This window comes from Aulonocara stuartgranti (genome assembly GCF_965226115.1).
Source record: "Aulonocara stuartgranti genome assembly, chromosome: 22".
Taxonomy (NCBI): Eukaryota; Metazoa; Chordata; class Actinopteri; order Cichliformes; family Cichlidae; genus Aulonocara; species Aulonocara stuartgranti.
Window position 1 is genome coordinate 18,752,983 of NC_138957.1, and position 19,371 is coordinate 18,772,353.

Below are 19,371 nucleotides of genomic sequence, written 5' to 3' on the forward strand. Positions count from 1 at the left end.
TATCTAGGACATGCAAACTCTTATAAATGCTTATGGCTTCGTAGTGGTAGTTATTCGAGCACTACATGTTTAGGGCTGAATAATTTATGTATCCTTAATAAGCAACATCAGATGAACCCGGTTTGATAGATTGCAGCAGGGATATAAACATCGAGTCGGCGTACCAGAGTACCGGAAACGAGGTTATTTTAGTCAAAAGGTTTTGATAAAAGTTATATTTATTTGTTTGTTACACAGCAGTCTTATTAGTAAATATGTTATCACGGTGTTATAATATATACAGTTTAAATTATATAGAGCATGTGTGCTTTGGTGTAGTACCCTAATTTCGTCGCATATCAGGTTTTAGTCACCTTTCAAGCCCTGCCATACGCTGACCCACAGGTGCACACTACGCATGCGCCTTTAAAAACTCTTTAAATACCCCAAGTCATCTGCCACAACAAAACATTCCGCTGTCAGCCCATTCACGGCTGTGCTATAGTAGTTACTGGCGCATAAGAGGCCCTGGCAGAGACAGACAAATATTTACTTTCATATCTGCGTCTCTGCTAGTAATCTAAATCGAGAACCTGTCTGAGTATTAACGAAATTGACCTGGAGTCGTAAAAGGCTGTGTGGGGTGAAGTCGGGGGGAGACGGACAGGAGAAAAAAAACCCCCAAAAAAACAAAGATGGCTGTGTAGCTAGAGAGACAAGTCCCAACGGAACTGTCTCCAGCAGCAGCTTTAATCACCGACACGTCCCGCGAGTCCCGCGGACAGTCAGCCGGTACCGGAGCAGGGACGCAGGGAGCAGCCGAGCCGGGCCCGCTGGTGTTGTAAGCCGCTGTCATTGCGAGTAACGGCGTCGAGAGAGGGCACCAACAGCTGAGAGAGCCCGGGTTGTTTTTGTTCTGCCTGGGCAGAGGGAGAGGACTGCTGTGTTTTTGTCAACGTAGCTAGCCGCATAGTCTGCTAGCCTAACTGTAAGTCACCCCCCTCCCCCCAAAAAGTCGACATTTAATTTATCAGATAGTCGTGATTACATTGTGCACATGCTGTCGTTATTATTCATTAATTGGCGTGTTAAGATACAAGTTTGTGAATGTAGGGTCGCGTTAACAATAAGTTGGCCTGCATTCCTTCCTGACTGCCGAAGCGCTAGCATAGCTCACGTTAGCTTGCTGTCAGCTGACCGTTAGCTTGACAGGTGGTAAGCTAACCCCGAGCTAACCTGCAGGTATTTCGGGCTCAGCCTGGTCGCGGCAGGTACATAACAGGCTTTTCAAGAAAGCCACCGTCATGTCTTCACTGGAAGAGCGAGACGTAGGCGTTGCGGCCGCCCCTGGCTCCTCCTCGGCCGGCCTAGGGGTCGGGGCCGTGGGGGTAGCTGTGGAGGCTGTCGCTGGGGTCGCAGCCATGCAAGAGGAGGTCGCGATACGTCGAGAAGGGCCCGAGCCAAACCCAGACGAGCCACCCAAGAAGAGGGTGAAATTACCCGAGGGAGAGGCAGGGAAGCTGGAGGAGAGACTGTACTCAGTGCTGTGCTGCACCGTGTGCCTAGACTTGCCCAAGGCGTCTGTATACCAGGTAAACATGTTGTCAATCACAAATCTGGCCCCCTCCACCCACCCCACAACCCCAAACAAACATCAGCACACCAGCTCAACCTCATAATAGAAGTTGCCCATGTGTCCCCAGCCCTCAATCCCCACTGTCAACCTGTTGAATGTGTTGGCCAGCTCCATTTATTTTTAGTGATACTGGATCCGACAAAGGCCCCAAGTGTCAACAGCAGATTGAGCCATGAGGCCAAGAGACCAGACACAACCAGGCCAGGTGGTCAGCTGTACTGGCTCAAGTTTATAACATAATACTGTGAATTATCCTCAGAGAGAGAAAGAGAGAAACAGAAAAACTACATCCCCAACCCCTCATAAGACTCCCAAAACCTAAATCGGAATAATCTTTTGTCCTTTCCTTGATCTTTACCCCAGCTTTCTACATAATAACCCCAAACTTCTCTTGTCAATGTCAAAGGAGCACATTTGCTAAGTCAATCATTGTCCAGGTAGTCATCTGCATTTACATGCCTGACTACACAGTGTTAATCTTTAACATTTATCGGTAATATAAACACAACGCTATGTTCTTTCAATACATAATATTCTGCACATGCATCCAGATATATTGTGCTAGGTTTGTTAAGCCCAGTTTCACACAGAAAATGACATCATTTATGTAAAAAGAAGTATAGTTTCTTCTTTGAGTTATAATCTGTCAGATATTTCACAGAAAGAGGCAGACAGCCTGTTCAGCAGATATAGCCAATTCAGTATTACAACTTAACCAAAATTATAAATAACCAAACATTTAAGCAAACGTGTTGAATGGTTTTACACTAAATTATTTGTTGTAATATGAATATAAATTAAACTGACCACTCTTTCATATTTATAAGTTGTTCCAGTTTATTATTTAAATAAACCCATGTAACATATGATCTGTTATTTCATTAATATTTGACACATTTAAGTCAATATTTATTCTCTAGGTTTCTTCCTGTTTAACAACATCACAAGATAATTTATCACTTTCCTCAGACCTTCTGATTGACCCGTCAGCATCTTGTTTTTGTCCTACTAGTGTACCAATGGACACCTGATGTGCGCTGGCTGTTTTATCCACCTTCTGGCTGATTCCCGTCTGAAGGAGGAACAGGCCACATGTCCCAATTGCAGGTAAACCAGCAAATAAAATGCCAGTGTGGATCCCGATTTTGGGGACCGGTAAGTTAAGCTTAAGGGTGACATAAATTAAACGTGACTCGTGAAAGAAACGCAAAGGGGTATGTAACGTCGCATTCGCAGGGAGATGATCAAACAAACATATAATATATATGAGGATCAAAAGAATTTGGATTTATAATATTTAAAAAAAGAAAACATATAGATGTTAATAATCGCTGTATGTGTGACAATGTTCATACAAAGTTTAGTGCCACCTGTGTACCCAGCTATTATGGATCTACAGTCATTATAGTGAGAAGAAGCTGCTGGAGTAGATCCAAATGTTTAGAAAGCATGCTAAACAAAACTATAACCAGCGACATTTGCTGCTTAATATTTTATATTTCATCTTTTGCTTGTTAGCACTGGGCCTCTTATAAGAGAAACATTCTCACGGTTGAATTTTTAATTAGGTTTATTGAAGCATGTTTGTCTGACATCTGAATTTTTGCACAAACACAAAAACACCTTAATTAGTTTTACTCAGCCTTATAGTACGCTTGGCAACAAAAGACATAGTACTCAGTGGCTCTTGGCTTTACTTTGCGTCAGTATATTCTACATACCTCAAATCTTAAATATACCCCTGCCCTGAGGTGTGATTTATGCTTTTTCTCCCTGTTTGTGTAGGTGTGAGATCAGCAAGAACCTGTGCTGCAGGAACCTCGCGGTGGAGAAGGCTGTCAGTGAGCTGCCGACAGACTGTACCTTCTGCCTAAAACAGTTCCCCCGCTCCAGCTTAGAGAGACACCAGAAAGAGGAGTGCCAAGACAGGTACACACACACACACACACACACACACACACACACACACACACACACACACACACACACACAGAATGACAGTTTTTCCAAGTTTTGCAGCACTTGTAGCCAGAGAAAGTGAGAAATGAGTTCCAGCCACTTTTCTTACAAAAGGCCCCAAAAGCATCAAATGAAGTGGGCTCAGGAGAGTAAACATACGGACATGTGACAGTAGCATGATAGTGTGTGTGTGTGTGTTGACGCGCTGCAGGATCACACGGGGTTAATGTGGTGAAGCAGCTACTCCAGAGGAGAAAAACCACTAACATGATTACAGACTGCACATTATCTTGTATGTGATACTCATGGCTCCTTATGAAGTCCTATGGGGTTGTTGCTATAGCGATAGGTGACCCTGCTTAGAATACTGGTATCTGTGCGAGTGTTGCTATGACGACTGCCGTTTCGCCAGGTGTTATTTTTTTTGTTGTTTTTTTTTCTTTCCCCTGGTCGGGTCACACAGAAAATGACGGCGGTCTCCCGCGAGGAGGCGCTGACGTTGGCTCGTACCCTCGGGGCCGTTTGCTCATTAAGATATGAAGTTTAATACGGCATAATTACAGTGCATGATTACAGGTGTTTTTGTTGGGAATCCTTTTTAAATGTCCGCGTAGGCCAAAACTTTCCAGTCAGAAGGTTGACTTATGTAAGCATGGCTTCAATTAGGCGTGCCTCGTTGCAGAGACTAACTAGTACCTTTCACATTACTAATAGCGCGCGTCAACATGTTCTCGCTGAAAAGCACCGCTATAAAGGATGTAGCTAATATGAATACATGCATTTATTCCTTGTGGTTGGGTCTCATCTTTAGTGCAGCATTAATTTTCTTTAGTTCCCAGCGCACATTAATTAATACCTTTGGTGACTGTAACGTCCAATCACTACACGTGTCACGCATTTATCACAAAGGACCTGTGGAAAGGATGTCGTTTATGTACACCCACGCCTTTGCTTCCTTTGCGCTCAGCTGTTTCCCCACCATTATCTTGCCAGGGTGACACAGTGTAAGTACAAGAGGATCGGCTGCCCGTGGCAGGGTCCTTTTCATGAGCTACCAGCACACGAGAGTGAGTGCTCACACCCCACGAAGACTGGAACAGAACTCATGGGAATACTGGGAGAGATGGACCAGAGCCACCGCAGAGACATGCAGCTGTACAACAGCATCTTCAGCCTGCTGTGTTACGAGAAGATTGGGTTTACAGGTAACCCCCCCCCCCAAATAAATAAATAAATAAAAATAAAAAAGAGGATAAAATTGTTTGGTGATATCTGTGCCTGTAATTCAGTTTTTGTCCTCATCACAGCCTTTCTCCTCCTTTCTAATTCATGCTGCATTTGTGTATCCACCCAGAGGTGCAGTTCAGGCCGTACCGCACTGATGACTTCATCACTCGTCTGTACTATGAAACGCCGCGCTTCACTGTCCTCAACCAGACGTGGGTGCTGAAGGCCCGCGTGAACGACTCCGAGCGCAACCCCAACCTCTCCTGCAAGCGCACCCTCTCCTTCCAGCTCATCCTCAAGAGCAAGGTACACTCGCTACCCACTTACTTTATTTTTAGGTTTCTTCACGCTTGCTGGATTTCACTCTTCGCCTGATGTGGTTTGAATGGAGAGGTTTGGAGACACTTAAGGTCCTGGAACTGACTTTACAGACAGATAATCAACTCTGTTACCATGACTCTAACGTGACTCTTGTACCATTTGTGCAAGAGACAAATTTCAAACAGTTTTGGAAAGAAGAGAAGAAGAGGCTAAGGGGATATTTGGTTTATCATGGTAGATTAGAGTATTCTCAAGGTACTTCTGTTTGAACACAGACGTTACCATGTGCGCTTCACATTACTGAAACTCGTCAACCATTTTGGGCTGCATAGAAAATTCAAATGGTTTCTGAAAGATGAGAGCCAAGAAAAGAGCGTTACGGGTTTAGGCAGATTGGTTGTACACACAATGATTGTTATTTAAAACTTCAAGGGAAGTCTACATTTATTTAGTTTTAAAAGACTTTTGGTTAGAAGAGACTAACCAAAAGGTTAGAAATAAGGCAGGTTAACAACCCCAAGACCCCTGTCTAAATGCACAGAGAAGCTGCGGTAACTTCAGTGTCAGTGGTCACTGGGATTGCATGCATACAGTCTCATAAAATAAGGCTTAAAAAATGGCTTCTCCCCACACATGTGCACATTTTCACAGCATTATGGCTGCCTTTACAGTTACAGTGAGACATGCCTGAACAGACCAAGAGTGTTTTTATGTGTCATTTTTTTACATTTTCTCTTTTTTGTGAAAAAAGCAGCAATATCTAAAATTACCACCAGTTATTGCATTATGAGGGCGAGGAATTCAGTTATGGAGAAGAAAATTTGAGGTAATAGAAGAGCCCATGGGCATTTCTGATGATAAATGTGTATGTCAGCGATACTTTGAAGTTGCTTATTCTCGCCAACCGACTGATCAAAGTTCAGAGATTTTCAGATGAGTTTTCACTGTAAAATTTGATCTCACGAGCTGGAGCCGGCCCCCTGCTCTAACCTGGATGTGTCTCCACAGGTAAACTCGGTCCTGGAGTGCTCCTTCCTGCTATTGAAGGGCCCCTACGACGATGTGTGGATCAAGCCGGTTATCCACCACCACTCCTTCAGCAACGACACCAACGAGACCGACTACGTCCCGCTGCCCATCTCCGACTCGGTGGAGTGCAACAAACTGCTGGCTGCCAAAAACATCAACCTGCGCCTGTTCATCTTCCAAGTCCAAAAATAAAGAGGAGCGAGAGAAGGAGGAGGAAGATGGAGCAGGGGTGGGGTGGGGGTGAGGGGTCAGAGAGAGGATGTGATGATTAAAGAGAGACACCGCAGAACCATTGATACCTCTTAACACAAAAACAAATACATGAACACACACCTTCACACAGGGTACACGCTTCTACACACACACACACACACACACACACACACACACACACACACACACACACACACACACACACACCACTAATTACACATACCTCCTTTTGCTTTTAAAAGATAGTGAGACCCCTTGCCCGAGAAAGCTGTGAGTTGCTATAGAGATGGGTGGGCATTGATATGAGATTGTGATGGCGGGGGTGGAGCCTGCGAAGGCACGGGTGGGAATGTCGGCAGCAGTGGAGGAGCGGGAGGGGGCGGGGGGAAGTTCCCAAATGTTGGTGTGTACCTGTGGTTCGTGAATGACCTTTCAGTTCCTGACACCCACAGCCAAAGGTAGCACACACACCAACCGAAACAGGTGTGGCTGTTGTGTGCGCATGTGTGTGTGCATGGGTGAGAGGGAAACAGAGTTGTGTGGCAGGGACCCCGGAGCACAGCCGCAACTCTGCTCACCTGTTCAGGTGTCCCAAAGACGCGTGATAATGTGAAAACAGAGCGACCGACTCTGCTGAGCTGGAGCACGTGGAGGAGTGTGTGTGTGTTAGTCTGTGTTGTCTTTTCTCCTCCCTCTACACACTGTACGCCTGAGTTTCCCCGCGAAGCTCATCATCCCACCTCCACCACCCCCCCGGTCTGCATTTCATCAAGAGGAGAGACGGCCTGGCTGCGTGCATGTGTTTTAGTTCTTCGACTTATTCCTGCAGCTGGGGGTTATATTTAACCTTCAACACTAATACCATTTTAATTTTCTCTTAACCCCGAGTATTTAAGTACCCCTGAACTTTTTCTTTCTTTAGTTGGGTTTTAGCGTGTGAACGGCCACCTGTGTAGTGCATACATGAGTGAGTGAGTGTAGACAGATCCAAACTGTGAGATTATTTGCAAACGTGTCTCCAGGTGAGCAGTATAAGCTTAGAGGACATTACTAGCAAGGCAGGACCACCACAAGACCTTCAAAGCCCCCCCCAAAAAAGAAAGTCCCCTAGGGGTTCACAGTGTGTCAGTTAATTTTTGGTCAATTATCGTCTTTATTTGTTATTTGCATCTCTAAAAGGAAATGTCATCTAGTAGATGGATTATCACAGGATCAGTGTAGTTCTCATTGTGCATTTCTGGAGGGTTTTTTTGTGTTAACTTGTTGTTTTTGTTATTTTTGTGTGTTTGTGTTATAAATCAGGTGAACCTTTGCTTTTTAACTAGATCACACTGGGTTTAAATAAATTACCACAAACTGACTGACACATAGGAACTTCTAGGAACAGTGTATAAGTGTGTGCTGGGATTCAGCAGGAGCATGAGTGAGTTCCTGTTGTCTCTACACCCGATCCCCCCCCTCGCACCCCAAATCTGTGCAGCAGGGTTAGCCTCAGAGAGTCTCAGGGCGATCAGGACTTCTTCATTCATCTGCTCAGAGATCAGCAGCCGTCTCAAGAGGCTTTTTCTGAAGGTCAGACTTCAGGTGGTGATGGATGGTGTGCGTGTGTGTGCGTGTTTGTGTGTGTGTGTGTGTAGAGAGGTGGTGTTTTACCTAACAAGGGTGACATATTAGTGTTAGACTTACTTGAAGGAAAGCGAAGCAACGTTACTTAAGTAGATTCTACTGTAAAGCAGATAGATCTCTCTCCTCCTGACCTCTACTTCCTGTATTTCTGTGTTTTAATGCTTTGTCTCTATGCCAGTGGACTCACTCATCTCACTATGGCTGTACATGTGCCTTTTATTAAAGATCATGGAACCTGCTTCTGCGTGTCTGAATGTTGGGGGCAAAAAAATAGGCCCGGCTCGGCGAAGGCGTCAGCCCGTATAAATTATGCATTCAGCACCGCAGAGATGAAAGCTAAATTTAATTTTAAGGCCCGGTGTGGATGATGGATATGTTTCATTGAATTTGAAAGGGGGGGGGGAGATATGAATAACTTTGAGTACAAAATGGCTTGTTCAGCTCCTGAACAATAACACATTGGCAGTTATTGCCTGCATGCAAGTGGCTACATCACAGCGAGATGTTAGCTGTCTGAAGACTTAAAAAGAGAGGAGTGCTGTGTGTCTGTGAAAACTAGTTTGATTTCTGGGCTGTAATTAGTTGGGTTCTGATTTGTTTATTTGACTTGATGCTGCAGGAAAAGCACGGGTGTAAAAATAATAAACGACAGCTGAATCCCATTTAGCTGCTTCACATTCAGGGCACTGCTGCTGTGCCACTGATTTACTGGGACACTTGAATAGAGTGGAGGGGCTCTTGCTGCGATTATTTACAAAGCTGAAATAAGTAGTTGTCCGTTTTATTACTTAATTAACAATCTGTATTTGTTTTTAATAATTTTGCTGTTTTCCCACATTCTGAAATGATAACATTTGTCTTCTGTGATTAAGGTAAAAATGAACACTATTCTCTTTTTTTTATTGCACAGGTTTCTAAGAGTAAGTCAGCTGTTGTAAGGCCTGAATAGACAGAATTTACTGTTGAAGATGTGTAATGAGGGTATTTAAACAGGAGGGGGCGCCTAAGTCTTACATTGGGGATCCTTCATTTGCTTAATAGTGTGAAAAATGGTATAATTTGTGCATTGTAAGCTGCTCTTCTTTTACTGCATGATCATTTTAGTCTCCTAGTAACACCAATGCCCTTTTGATCTAAAAGCCAATATCCTGATTGATCATACCAATCAATATGCTTTATGTAAATCCTTTACTTGCTTGCCATCAGTCTCTTATTTCTAAACTCTGGACTTTTCCACAGCGCACTGATCAAGACTGTTTATGTCTGGGTGTGTGGTACGTTTGGCTGTCCTCCTACGCTGAGCTTTATTTCCTGGTGTCTTGTCTCATCTCAGCTCCATCTAATGCCATTAGCATGATCATCATCATGACCATCATCATCATCATCATCGAGTTCAGAGGAAACAGAGTCAGGATGATATAGAAATGTGACCTCATCAGTCCAGCCACAGCACTTTATTCTCTTCACACAGTGCATTTGCTTAAAACACAATATATATAATTTAATATCAATATAAAACTCCATTTGTGTATATAAATTATGCATTCAATACAGCAGCTCTTATATATACTTTTAAGCTTTGGTACAGTGGAATATTTATCTCTGTGAGTGCATGTGTGCATACAGCATATCCAGGGGGCATTAGCAGGAAAGGGGGGCACGAGGTTGTGTGAAAAAAGATGTTTATGTGTTAACCATGTGTGCGTGCGAGCGAGTTCACGCATTGACTAATGTATCAGTGCTCGATCAGTACTGTGCACTCCAGGCAGGCGTGCTGAGGTTAGCGCAGGTAGAAGGTTGGCAGCCGCTGAGGTGGGAGGGCTGGGGCACCACGCAGCAGTAACCAGTCTCCCCACCTACCCCGGTCACAGCTTTACTTTGGGGAAACGACACCGGAACGCCTCCCTGCAGAGAGACAGGGAGAGAAAGAAGCAAAGTTGGTGCTGGGAACAGCTACAAGAAGCATTTAGTGAGAGGGTTTCTTCTCTGGGCTCAAGCAGCTTCAGACTGATGCCCAATGAGACCTTTCTGGTGTTTACCTGAACCATGCTACACTGATGGGAGGCAACCGGTGAGTAGGCGCCCAGAACAGCCTGGGGCTGGGTGTGGGAAGACTGCTGCACCCTCACAGCAGGGGCATAACCTCCTAGAGACACACACACATATATAAAAAAGAACATTATTAATTATATGATACTGGGATTAATGAAAGAAATTAACCATATAAGACCATTATAAATATTTAAGAACACATCAGAGGAGATGCAAGATCTGGTTTGAGGCTTCAATACTGCTTTAAGAAACCATAAAAATACACATAGAACATAATTAGTCTTGAATGTGTAGATCAGTGGTTCTCAGAATGTGGTCATTATAAAGAAATTAAGCTGATTGAATATGACTTTCATGGAAAACAAGAGTTTTATTATAGTGAGTGGAGCTATATCCTCTATTTGACACTCATTCATTATTTTGTTTTCTCTTTTTGAGAAGAGCAAATTAAAAATAATATATAATTTGTTCCTCAGTTTTATCTGTGGTAAATTTGGTGGGATGCAGGTTATTTCACTTGGTGCTGCTTGGGAAATTACACTTGCATGTTCTCCATCCTTCACTCAGTCTGGCTGATGGAGTCATTTAAATTTCCTGCCAACTTTATACAATAATTTATTTCGTAAATTGCCGCAGATGACGGGACTGAATTGTGTCTTCTCGCTCTTTGTCACTGTGATGAATAGAAGCAGCAGGAAAAGAGACCGGTTCACTGTGAGACCCTCAGACTACATCTCTGACAGTGTAACGGCCCCCTCCTCTACTGCCACAGCTTGTTTTCTCTCTCTCTCTCACTCACACGCACACAGGAAGAATGTACCTGTTGGCTGAACAGCTTGGCTGTGGACTTGCTGAGTGGGTGAGGCAGGCCTGCATCCATGCTGAGCTGAGGTAGGGTAATAATACACAGGCACCTATAGGACATTTATAAGAGTAGCTTTATTCAGTGTATGATTGTCTGCAATTATTCCTTTAAAATGTCCGTATTTAACTAAGAAGAGACCTGAGATATAAAGCGCTGGTGTATCCTTACCTGAGGTGAGGGCTGGCAGTAGTTGGCAGGGTTGGGAGGAGGGGGAGGAGGATGAAGGGGAGGTGCTGCATAGATGTAACCCTGACTGGAAGGGTAGAGGGGTGGGGCTTCACCCACTGACTGACAGCTCACATGAGCAAACTGTGAGGAGAGCTCTTCAATCTGTAGGTCAAAAGAAAGGAGGTCAATGCGCACAATACTTCAAACGCACAGCAGTGGAGGTGCCGCGCTGCGATACATACTGTAGAGTATGGCTGTGGGGGGGTGACAGGTAACATCTGCGGAGCTGTGTAAGAGACAGACGAGTACTGAAGCACCTGAGAGAGACACACATATGGAGACAGAGATAAAGGCACAAACAGTGGCATGTGCTTGAGTGTCAGCTAGACCGTATCTTGCATGTAAAGCACATCTTGCTGTGCGTGTGTGCATGTTTGTGTGTGTATGTGTGATACCTGCTGCTGCGGCTGCTGAGGGGGGGAGCCCTGCAGCTGAGTTTGGCTCCTGATTGGCTGTTGATTCTCTGGAGGGTTGTACACAACCGGGGTTCCATCAGGGTTGAGGAAAGGCTGCCCTGAGAGGTCAAAGGTTGGGTATGAAAATGTGCTTGTCTTCTTTAAAATAATATCTGTGTGTGTGTGTGTGTGTGCGCGTGTGTGTGTGTGAGCCTCCGTTCGTGTCAATTACCAGTATGTGGGTTCACTAAAATGCTTCCCGGCGGGATCCCATTCTCAATAATGTAGCTGGGTGCCTGCTCCTCTATGATGGGAGGAGACGAGTGAGGACAAGTGGATGGCAGTCTGTACAGAGAGATGGAGCCTGGGAGCGTTCGAAAGAAGAGAGGAGGGAGTTTTATTATAACACCACTTAACAGATACCACATTTCCACACCCCACCTGTCTGTGCTACAGACATAGCGCGCGGCCCCTCGGCGCAGTCTCAGTGACGTTTTGTTCTTCCTGAAGATGTGAAGAAGGCTGGAGGTGTTGTGTGAAAATTTACAGCTATGGTGTGCGAGCGCTCATGGAGTTAAAAATGTTCACACCACAACTTCCACCGCTTTTCGCTAATTAGATGCAACCACTAATTTATAAACAGTGATTTTTCCCAAGTGCGGCAATGGCGCCGATGTCTGCGCATGAAAACGCGAGCGCTCAGGTGCGGATGAACCGACACGTCTCACCCTTTGATGAGTGAATTTACACCTTGAACGTGTGACACAGGAAGTGTCACAAAGTCATTAAATGTTACGCTGAGACGAAGTACAAAAAAAAAAAAAAAAAAAGACGCACCTGCACCTCGTGCGTCCCAGACGTTGTTAGCAGGTTGGCGGGTCTTCTGGGCGGCACTTGTCCATTGGTAGGAGGAATCTGACTCTGTGCTGCTCCAAGGTCGGGGGTCGTTGCTATAGCGACAGTCAGTCTCTGTGCTGCTCTGCCTGCTGCTGCCTGTCCAGCTGGAGCCTGAGCTGTCACGGCTCCCCCTGTGAGGCACATCCAGAATTATCCTACCGTCTTATTACCCCATGAGAGGTGCACCATTAAAAAGCCACTGAAATGATCTCTAAAACCTTTCGTTTGTGCCAAGATTCCTAAACCCTGATTCCCACAAACTCATGAAAATAAAATCTGGGTCTTATTCCTGTTTCTGCTGAAAAGCTGTGTGCCAGCCAGGCTGACCAAATTAAGATGATAAATGACTGTGCATCTGTGCCGACGAAGCTCTACCTGAAGAGTTTCCTCCGGGCCTCAGCATCTGGATAGTACTCGTCCACATGCCTGCACACACACACACACACATACACACAGACATATATAAATGTTCTCATCTAAATATAAAAGCTGAAAGGCTGAAATGGAAAAATTGCACTGCAGGCAAGGTTACCTGGTTTCTGCATGGGCGCTCTCTGGGGTGCAGAACGGCTGTAAAAGTATGGCAGAGAAATTAGTGAAAATCCTTTCTGTGCCCGTGCCGCTGTGTCGGTTTTGTCCTCCTTGCTCTCTTTCTCTCACCTCTTTGTTGAAAATGCGCTCCCGTGCTCTTTGGTACTCCTCCTCTCTCTCCTCCACCGACTTGCTTTGCCTCTCTTGGAAAGGGTGGAGACGTCTCTGCTGTGAGGAAGCAAAGAGAGGCCAGGTGAAATCATCAATGGGATCAAAGTCACTTAGGATGGAAATTTCCCAAATGAGCTGCAATATAGGAGGTCAGACAGACCTGGTCATCTGAGCTGTTGTCTCTCTTTAGGATTATTTTCCACTGCTGGATCTCCTCTGTCTTGTCCTTATGCACCTTGTCCACAAAACGCTCCTCGGGTCTTTGACAAAAGAAGTTAGGACTGCTGTTAAGTTTCCACTGAAAAGTAGCGCACTACGGGAGAAATGCACATTGTACTTGCTTACATGCGTGTGCTGCTGGTCCGGTTGATGATGACAGATTTGCCTGTCTGGTCTACATTGTGCTCCATGCCAAAGTAGGCCGCCACCCGATGGACCAGCATGCGGTGGTAGGATGACATGTGAGGGAATTTTTTAAAGGGACTGAGAGAGGGGAAAAACAAAAGGAGAGATACGGGAATAACAGAGGAAGAGGGAAAGCGAGTGGGAAGGTGAAAGTGAAAGAGAAAAGAATAGACTTTAACACTCCAGCGCTATCATAACATATTCACCTAATCTTTAAAACGTGAGTTGTTTTTTTTAAAAGCTCAGTGAAGGTGTCCTTTCACAGACACACACACACCTATTGCTGGTGATGAAGTCAATCATGTCCTGCTCCAGTTTAAGCAGCATCATGCGGTCCCTGGGGTTGCTGTTGAGGGTGTCGACGATAAACTGGTGCAGGTCTATGCCGGTGGAGTCGGTGTACTCCACACTGGACTCTGAGAGCGACACGGGCACAGGCAGGATGTGTTATAAGACAACAAACACAATCCGAAATTACACCGCAATATTAAACACCCCAGGAGAGCCACATGTAAATAGCGGCACAGAGTCCAATTTTATTACATTTTATTTGCTTCCTTCTTTTCTTTCTTTTATGAGATATTTCAGAAAACACACACATACCTTTGGACAGTGAAGGTTTCTTTGGATCTGTGCTGCTCTTCTCCTGCTCTTCCTCTTTACAGGAAGTTCTCCTGTTGTCATGGCAGCTCGATGAGATGTTTGCGTCTGGAGGTGCCTGAAAAAGAAAGAAAGAATAAGTTGAGTGTGGTGGTGATGGTGATGAGGAGAAGGTGGATGATTATGTGTGTACGTGTGTTACCTCGGTTTCTTCAAATGGTGGGCAGTCCTCACAGACAGCTTCAGCACGCACTAACTTTGGTCTAGCCTGAAACACACACAGACACACACACACAAGCAATATTATGAATTCATAGAGTCCAATGCAATCAATATTTTAGAAAGAATGAATAATGTGAGGCAGAATTATTTTAGCTTACCTTGACTTTTTTCTTTGGTTGAACCTGGCTGCACTGTTTCTGCAAGTAAGGATACAATTTATTATAACAGCGTGAACGGGCATCGGTGGAGGGAACGCATAATTTTCAGTGGATCCACGCTTAGTGTTGCTTACCTGCTGCTCGAGCTTCTTAAAGTCACTCTGACACTCCACGCCCTCCTTCTGATTGCACGGGGGCAAGCATGACGTAGGGGAGGGGCAGCTGACGACGTCACATGACGTGACAACGGAGGGCTTTAGGAGGACATCTGTACTTGCTACAACTGCTTCAGTCATCCTTCTAAAACAGAAAAAAAAACAACTTCCACTCTGAGCCTGTTTACCAAGTGGGTGTCTGCATTTGTATATTTTACTGCTATTTAAAGATATTTTGCCTGCATTTGCATGAGTCTCTGTTTCTGTGTGTGTGGGGGCACATTTTTTCTACCTTGTGGAGTTGTTTACTGTTGAGCCTCACAGGTGAATGATGAGGTCATATATCCCATGTTCCCACAGGGCAGCCAGAAACACAATTATCGTCTCCGCCTCTGCTCGCCTCCTCTACTGTTCTTCTCTCTCTCTGCCGGCACTTTACTGGAGAGGGGGAAATAGCCTGAAGAGTTCAAATAACACAGGAGGGGAGGAGAAAAAAACTGTTAGTGGTCATTTAACAGCAGAAACTGCACTACACATTTGACGAACACACTCGGAGCATAAAGCTGCTGGAAATGACATCAAGACGATCAAGTAGCTGAGCTTGTGTGTCTCTGCTTCCAAAATGTTCTCCTGGCGTCACAGTTAATCACTGCCTAACACCAGCGAGCGTTTTACAGTAAACACGCTCGTGTATCGGTGACGGTAAGGCGCAGCCCAGTGCTCGGATGCTGCATTTGCTGTGTGTATTTACGTGTGTGCGCGTGTCTGCGTTCGAGCATGTCTGCGAGCTTTTCTTAGAAGCAGCAGCTGTGGAGAGTATCACCCGATCTGGCCCGCTCTGATATTCCTAGAATACCAAGCTGAGTCTCTGATCCCAGTGGTGAGAACATAGCTGAGACCAAAGAGATAGACAGACGGGCACGAGGCAGTGGCATTCCTCCATCATTTCCCAACAGGGCCGAATTCTGCTGTAAGACACAGCTCAAGGGGACACTTACTCCTGTAACACCCGGGACAGAATAACGAGCTCAGAGGATGCAGAGTCCCACAGCATGCTTATTTAACACCCGACTGGAGATGATGGCAGCCTTTTTTGTTCAAAAAAAAAAAGAAGAGAAGAGAAAAATCATCTGTCAGTCCATGTGCAACCAAAGTGGTGTTTATGCTCCAGTGAAATGAAACACTGTACATGACAGCAAAAGAAAGGGAATTATTCTCAGTATGGCACACAGGAGACTAAACGTGTGTGTTGGTCTAACATTTTACGTACTACTTAAAGAAGGTGAATCATAATGTACTGATGTGTAGTATTGATTATAGTTCCAAACATACTGATATGACCATCTGCTGATATTAGTTTTGATGTCTTAACACAAAGCTGGAAAAAAGCCGCTTCTCTGTCTTGGCGTTGTGATCCTAAGAAAGAAGAAGCACTTCAGAGACACACACACACTCTCAAACGGACATCATTTCAGAGACTCCCCAGCGTGATGTTGGCCAGTTGCTGCTGAACTGTCCTTCAACCAAAACAGACCAGTTTCATGAGCGCTGCCTGAGGCCGACCCTGACCTTGCACCTCGGAGAGGGGAGGGGCGGCGAGCAGTAAACGACATACAATCAAAGACAAACTGAGTATTAAATGAGAGGGAGCAAGCTGCTGTTGAGCTGCGTTATACCTCAACCGTTGAGAGGAGAAATGGAAAGACGGAGCGGGACTGGGGAAGGATATGCACAAGGAAAACAAGACGAATGGAAGGTGCGGGAAGCAGGGGATGAAGAGAGATGAGGAAGCAGTCTGTGGAGACTTTAAAGGTGAAGAGGGGTGACGGGAGGCGATGGAGAGAGAGCGAGAAGAGTGAAGAATTAACGAGGGAGAGGCTCGCCGTGCAGTCTGTCTCCGGGCTTTTCAGCCGACGGCCGTGAAGAGAGGATTTGAGTGGAGCTACCAGGTTTTTTGCGCTGAGCACTGCAGAAAGTGGCCGGCCGCCCGGGGAGAAGGTGTGACACGATCATTAGCGTGTGACGGATGGCAGCGGGAGGCAGGGAGCGCCAGTACCCGCTACATCATCATCCATCTGCTGCTCTCCCCGAAGCCTCCAACCTCGGAGCCACTTACTCACCAGGACACCTTTCTTCTCCAGCCAAAAGCTGCCTGGCTTATACACACTGAGACACAGGCGGACCAGGGGGAAAATGTCCAGAAACTACTTTAGATGGCCACTGTCAGCTAAAGCGGGTTATATTAAGTCCTCAAGCCTGCCGCAGCCATGTTTGTAATTAAGGCCAATGAAGAGAAAGAGAGAAAGAGAGAAAAGAAATCTGCCTTTGAATAGCAGGGCTATAATTACCATGCATCGTTTAACACAGGGATCCACATCATTGCTTGTGTGCTCTTTACACTTGTAGACATTTATCTTTACATTTTACCACCTCCGAGGAATTCATTCGCATCTCTCCATCTCAAGAAAACCTACAAAAAATAAAATAAAAAATAAAAATCCTCGCTGCCTCTGGCCACACGAGCTGCTGCTGCTGCTTGTGTTTTGTCTCTAAAGGCTGCAGCTGAATCTAAAACAAGATTTCATATGTTTTCTCCCTCAGCCCGGGAGCTCATTAGGAAATGGCTCAGTGACAGACTGAAAATGAGAGAGCAAGTCTCTCTGGTGTTAAAACAATAACTGAGAAATTTCGAGGCAAACTCGCCGCTTTGTTCATCCATAATGTGTACAGCCTCTGCCCCCACAAGCTCCTAATTGGGCTGTTTTTGTTCCCCCTCTTGCATAATATAAAGTTGCCTCTTTTTTTTTGTTTAGACATACAGTATATATTCATTCCAGCTTGCTTGCAGGTTTTTACTTCATCTCCTTGCTGCTGCACCCTCCACTTTAAGACAGTGAGAGATGCATAGGAAACTAGGCTACACATGTGAGATTTAGGTTACAGCACCTGGGCGGCCACAGCAGTCTTATCACTTAAGTATCTTGCGGGTACGACAGCTGCACTGGTCTGCAGCTGAAGTCGAAGGAAAGGCGAGGAAAACACCTACTGTGCATACATGCAGATACAAACACACATACATGCAGCTCATCAGGGAGGAAAGGGCTGGCGATAGAGGGTTAAAACAAACACACACACACATTTAAAAAAAAGTAGGCTGCAAGAAACAGGTGGCATCTTCATGCACAACTTCGAAGCATCCTGTTGGCCCATATAGCGGGACGGGCCGGTGTTTGATAGGGCATGTGCGGTCTACTTTCGGGTTGCGGCTCGCTCTCTCTCTCTCTCGGTCCTGGAAGCTAGAAAGCCGGTGGGAGCGTGTGTCGCATTAAGCTGACACACCGGGGCTATTTTTACACCAGGGGCAGGGAGTGGACCTCCTGCTCCGGGACTTCACCGTGCTGTCAGCGTGAATCGGAAGGATGGCGGATGTAAAGCAGGAGGAATAATGTGGATGTTATAGAGGAGGGGCAACTTAAACTAACATTTGTACACTTAAAAACACACACGAGGAAATAAGAAATATTAATAAAGTGGCGGATATTCCTTTGTTAGAGCATAACGGACCTCTTTACTAAAGTAATAATACGCATATTGAGTTGACAATAAGAGGCTTTTATCGGCGGTTATCAATCCGCGGTGTCGCTAACATTTCCCCCTGTCGCTACAGGGGGAAATGCGGCTGATAGGTGCGCCCCGGGGCGCAGTTAGCTTGTCAGATTACCGGTGTTAGCCGCTGTCAAAAAGGAGAGCCAAATTACAAAACAATGTTCAACCCAAGTAGATGAGTCGGTGTGATTTTTTTTTTTTTAAGTAAGTGATACAAAGAGGAAACGGAGGTGACATAACAGCATCAAAAGAGAGAGGGGAGCGTCACTGTCTGCCGGCGGAGTGACCGTTAATCGAGCTAACCGCGGAGAAGTACAATTGTTGCCGCGGTGACGGCGTCAGTTAGCTTACCGTGAGCAGGCTGATGTCTTCACTCCCTCCGCGGTGCTTCTGCCGGAGCAGCTTACAAACCGACGGTCCGCCGTACACCCTGCCTCTGCTGATTGTGAGCTCCGTTGCTCCTCCTCCGCCTTTTGCCTATCTCTGTCGGAGCAGAGGAGCAGGGAGGGATGAAGGGAGGGAGAGAGAGAGAGAGAGAGAGAGAGAGGAGGGCCGACAGCTCTGAACCCTGAGCCACGCGCCCACACACACGCGCAAGGAATGCACGAGAGCCGGCCCTCCAGCAGCCCACTCATCTCCATCTCGGTCCCTGCGTCTCCCTCGCTGCAGGAGCGACTGTTTCTCTTTTCAACTCGGCTCAGCCTCCTTTACAACTACCGCAATAATCACTAACTACACTTGAATTCTCTTCTATCGGAGCTAAAAATATGCCTCATGTACCCTGTTACCTCATGTAGCCTACTTTGGTTGAGTATTAGCCAGCGTTTTGGGCCAAGCTGCTCCATCACAGCAAGGAAAAAAAGAGATTGTGCTTTTCATATAATTTATTTATAGTTAAGATAACTTACTTCCATTAAAGCTCGTGTAGTCTTAATAATATTATGCTAATAGTACATTTCCAAATAATAGCCATTACTGTGCAAAACTTTTGAGACACTCCTCATTTCTTTTTATTTTGCCAGGGAAATTGGAAACAGGTGCAGGAACTTACTGAAATATGCAAATATACATGTAAATACATTATATAAACCAAACA

At 45.5% G+C, this 19,371-nt stretch overlaps 2 protein-coding genes across 5 annotated transcripts; one reads left to right on the forward strand and one right to left on the reverse strand.

Annotated features, from left to right (window-relative positions):
- Positions 1-382: 382 nt before the first annotated feature.
- Positions 383-8,228, forward strand: zftraf1 (zinc finger TRAF-type containing 1). 3 transcript variants are annotated; one of them, XM_082521811.1, is made up of 7 exons: positions 383-967; positions 1,237-1,571; positions 2,628-2,722; positions 3,401-3,544; positions 4,568-4,779; positions 4,929-5,107; positions 6,131-8,228. In XM_082521811.1, the coding sequence occupies exons 2-7, from the start codon at positions 1,284-1,286 to the stop codon at positions 6,341-6,343; spliced, it is 1,131 nt and encodes a 376-aa protein (XP_082377937.1). In that variant the 5' UTR covers positions 383-967; positions 1,237-1,283; the 3' UTR covers positions 6,344-8,228. The 3 variants fall into 3 exon arrangements, with proteins under 3 accessions (XP_082377937.1, XP_082377936.1, XP_082377935.1); XM_082521810.1 differs by having other exon boundaries at positions 384-967; positions 1,222-1,571; XM_082521809.1 differs by having other exon boundaries at positions 384-1,571.
- A 1,176-nt stretch (positions 8,229-9,404) lies between these two features.
- Positions 9,405-19,123, reverse strand: arpp21 (cAMP-regulated phosphoprotein, 21). Of its 2 annotated transcripts, XM_082521800.1 has the most exons (21): positions 18,627-19,123; positions 15,668-15,757; positions 14,964-15,126; positions 14,649-14,817; positions 14,515-14,553; positions 14,337-14,402; positions 14,138-14,252; positions 13,812-13,950; positions 13,475-13,612; positions 13,290-13,389; positions 13,088-13,186; positions 12,960-12,997; positions 12,803-12,853; positions 12,368-12,558; positions 11,763-11,894; positions 11,531-11,649; positions 11,318-11,392; positions 11,076-11,237; positions 10,863-10,956; positions 10,030-10,136; positions 9,405-9,895 (listed from the first exon to the last, which is right to left on the reverse strand). In XM_082521800.1, the coding sequence occupies exons 4-21, from the start codon at positions 14,808-14,810 to the stop codon at positions 9,737-9,739; spliced, it is 1,986 nt and encodes a 661-aa protein (XP_082377926.1). In that variant the 5' UTR covers positions 14,811-14,817; positions 14,964-15,126; positions 15,668-15,757; positions 18,627-19,123; the 3' UTR covers positions 9,405-9,736. The 2 variants fall into 2 exon arrangements, with proteins under 2 accessions (XP_082377926.1, XP_082377925.1); XM_082521799.1 differs by lacking the exon at positions 15,668-15,757 and having other exon boundaries at positions 14,649-14,814; positions 14,992-15,126.
- Between the last annotated feature and the right edge of the window lie 248 nt (positions 19,124-19,371).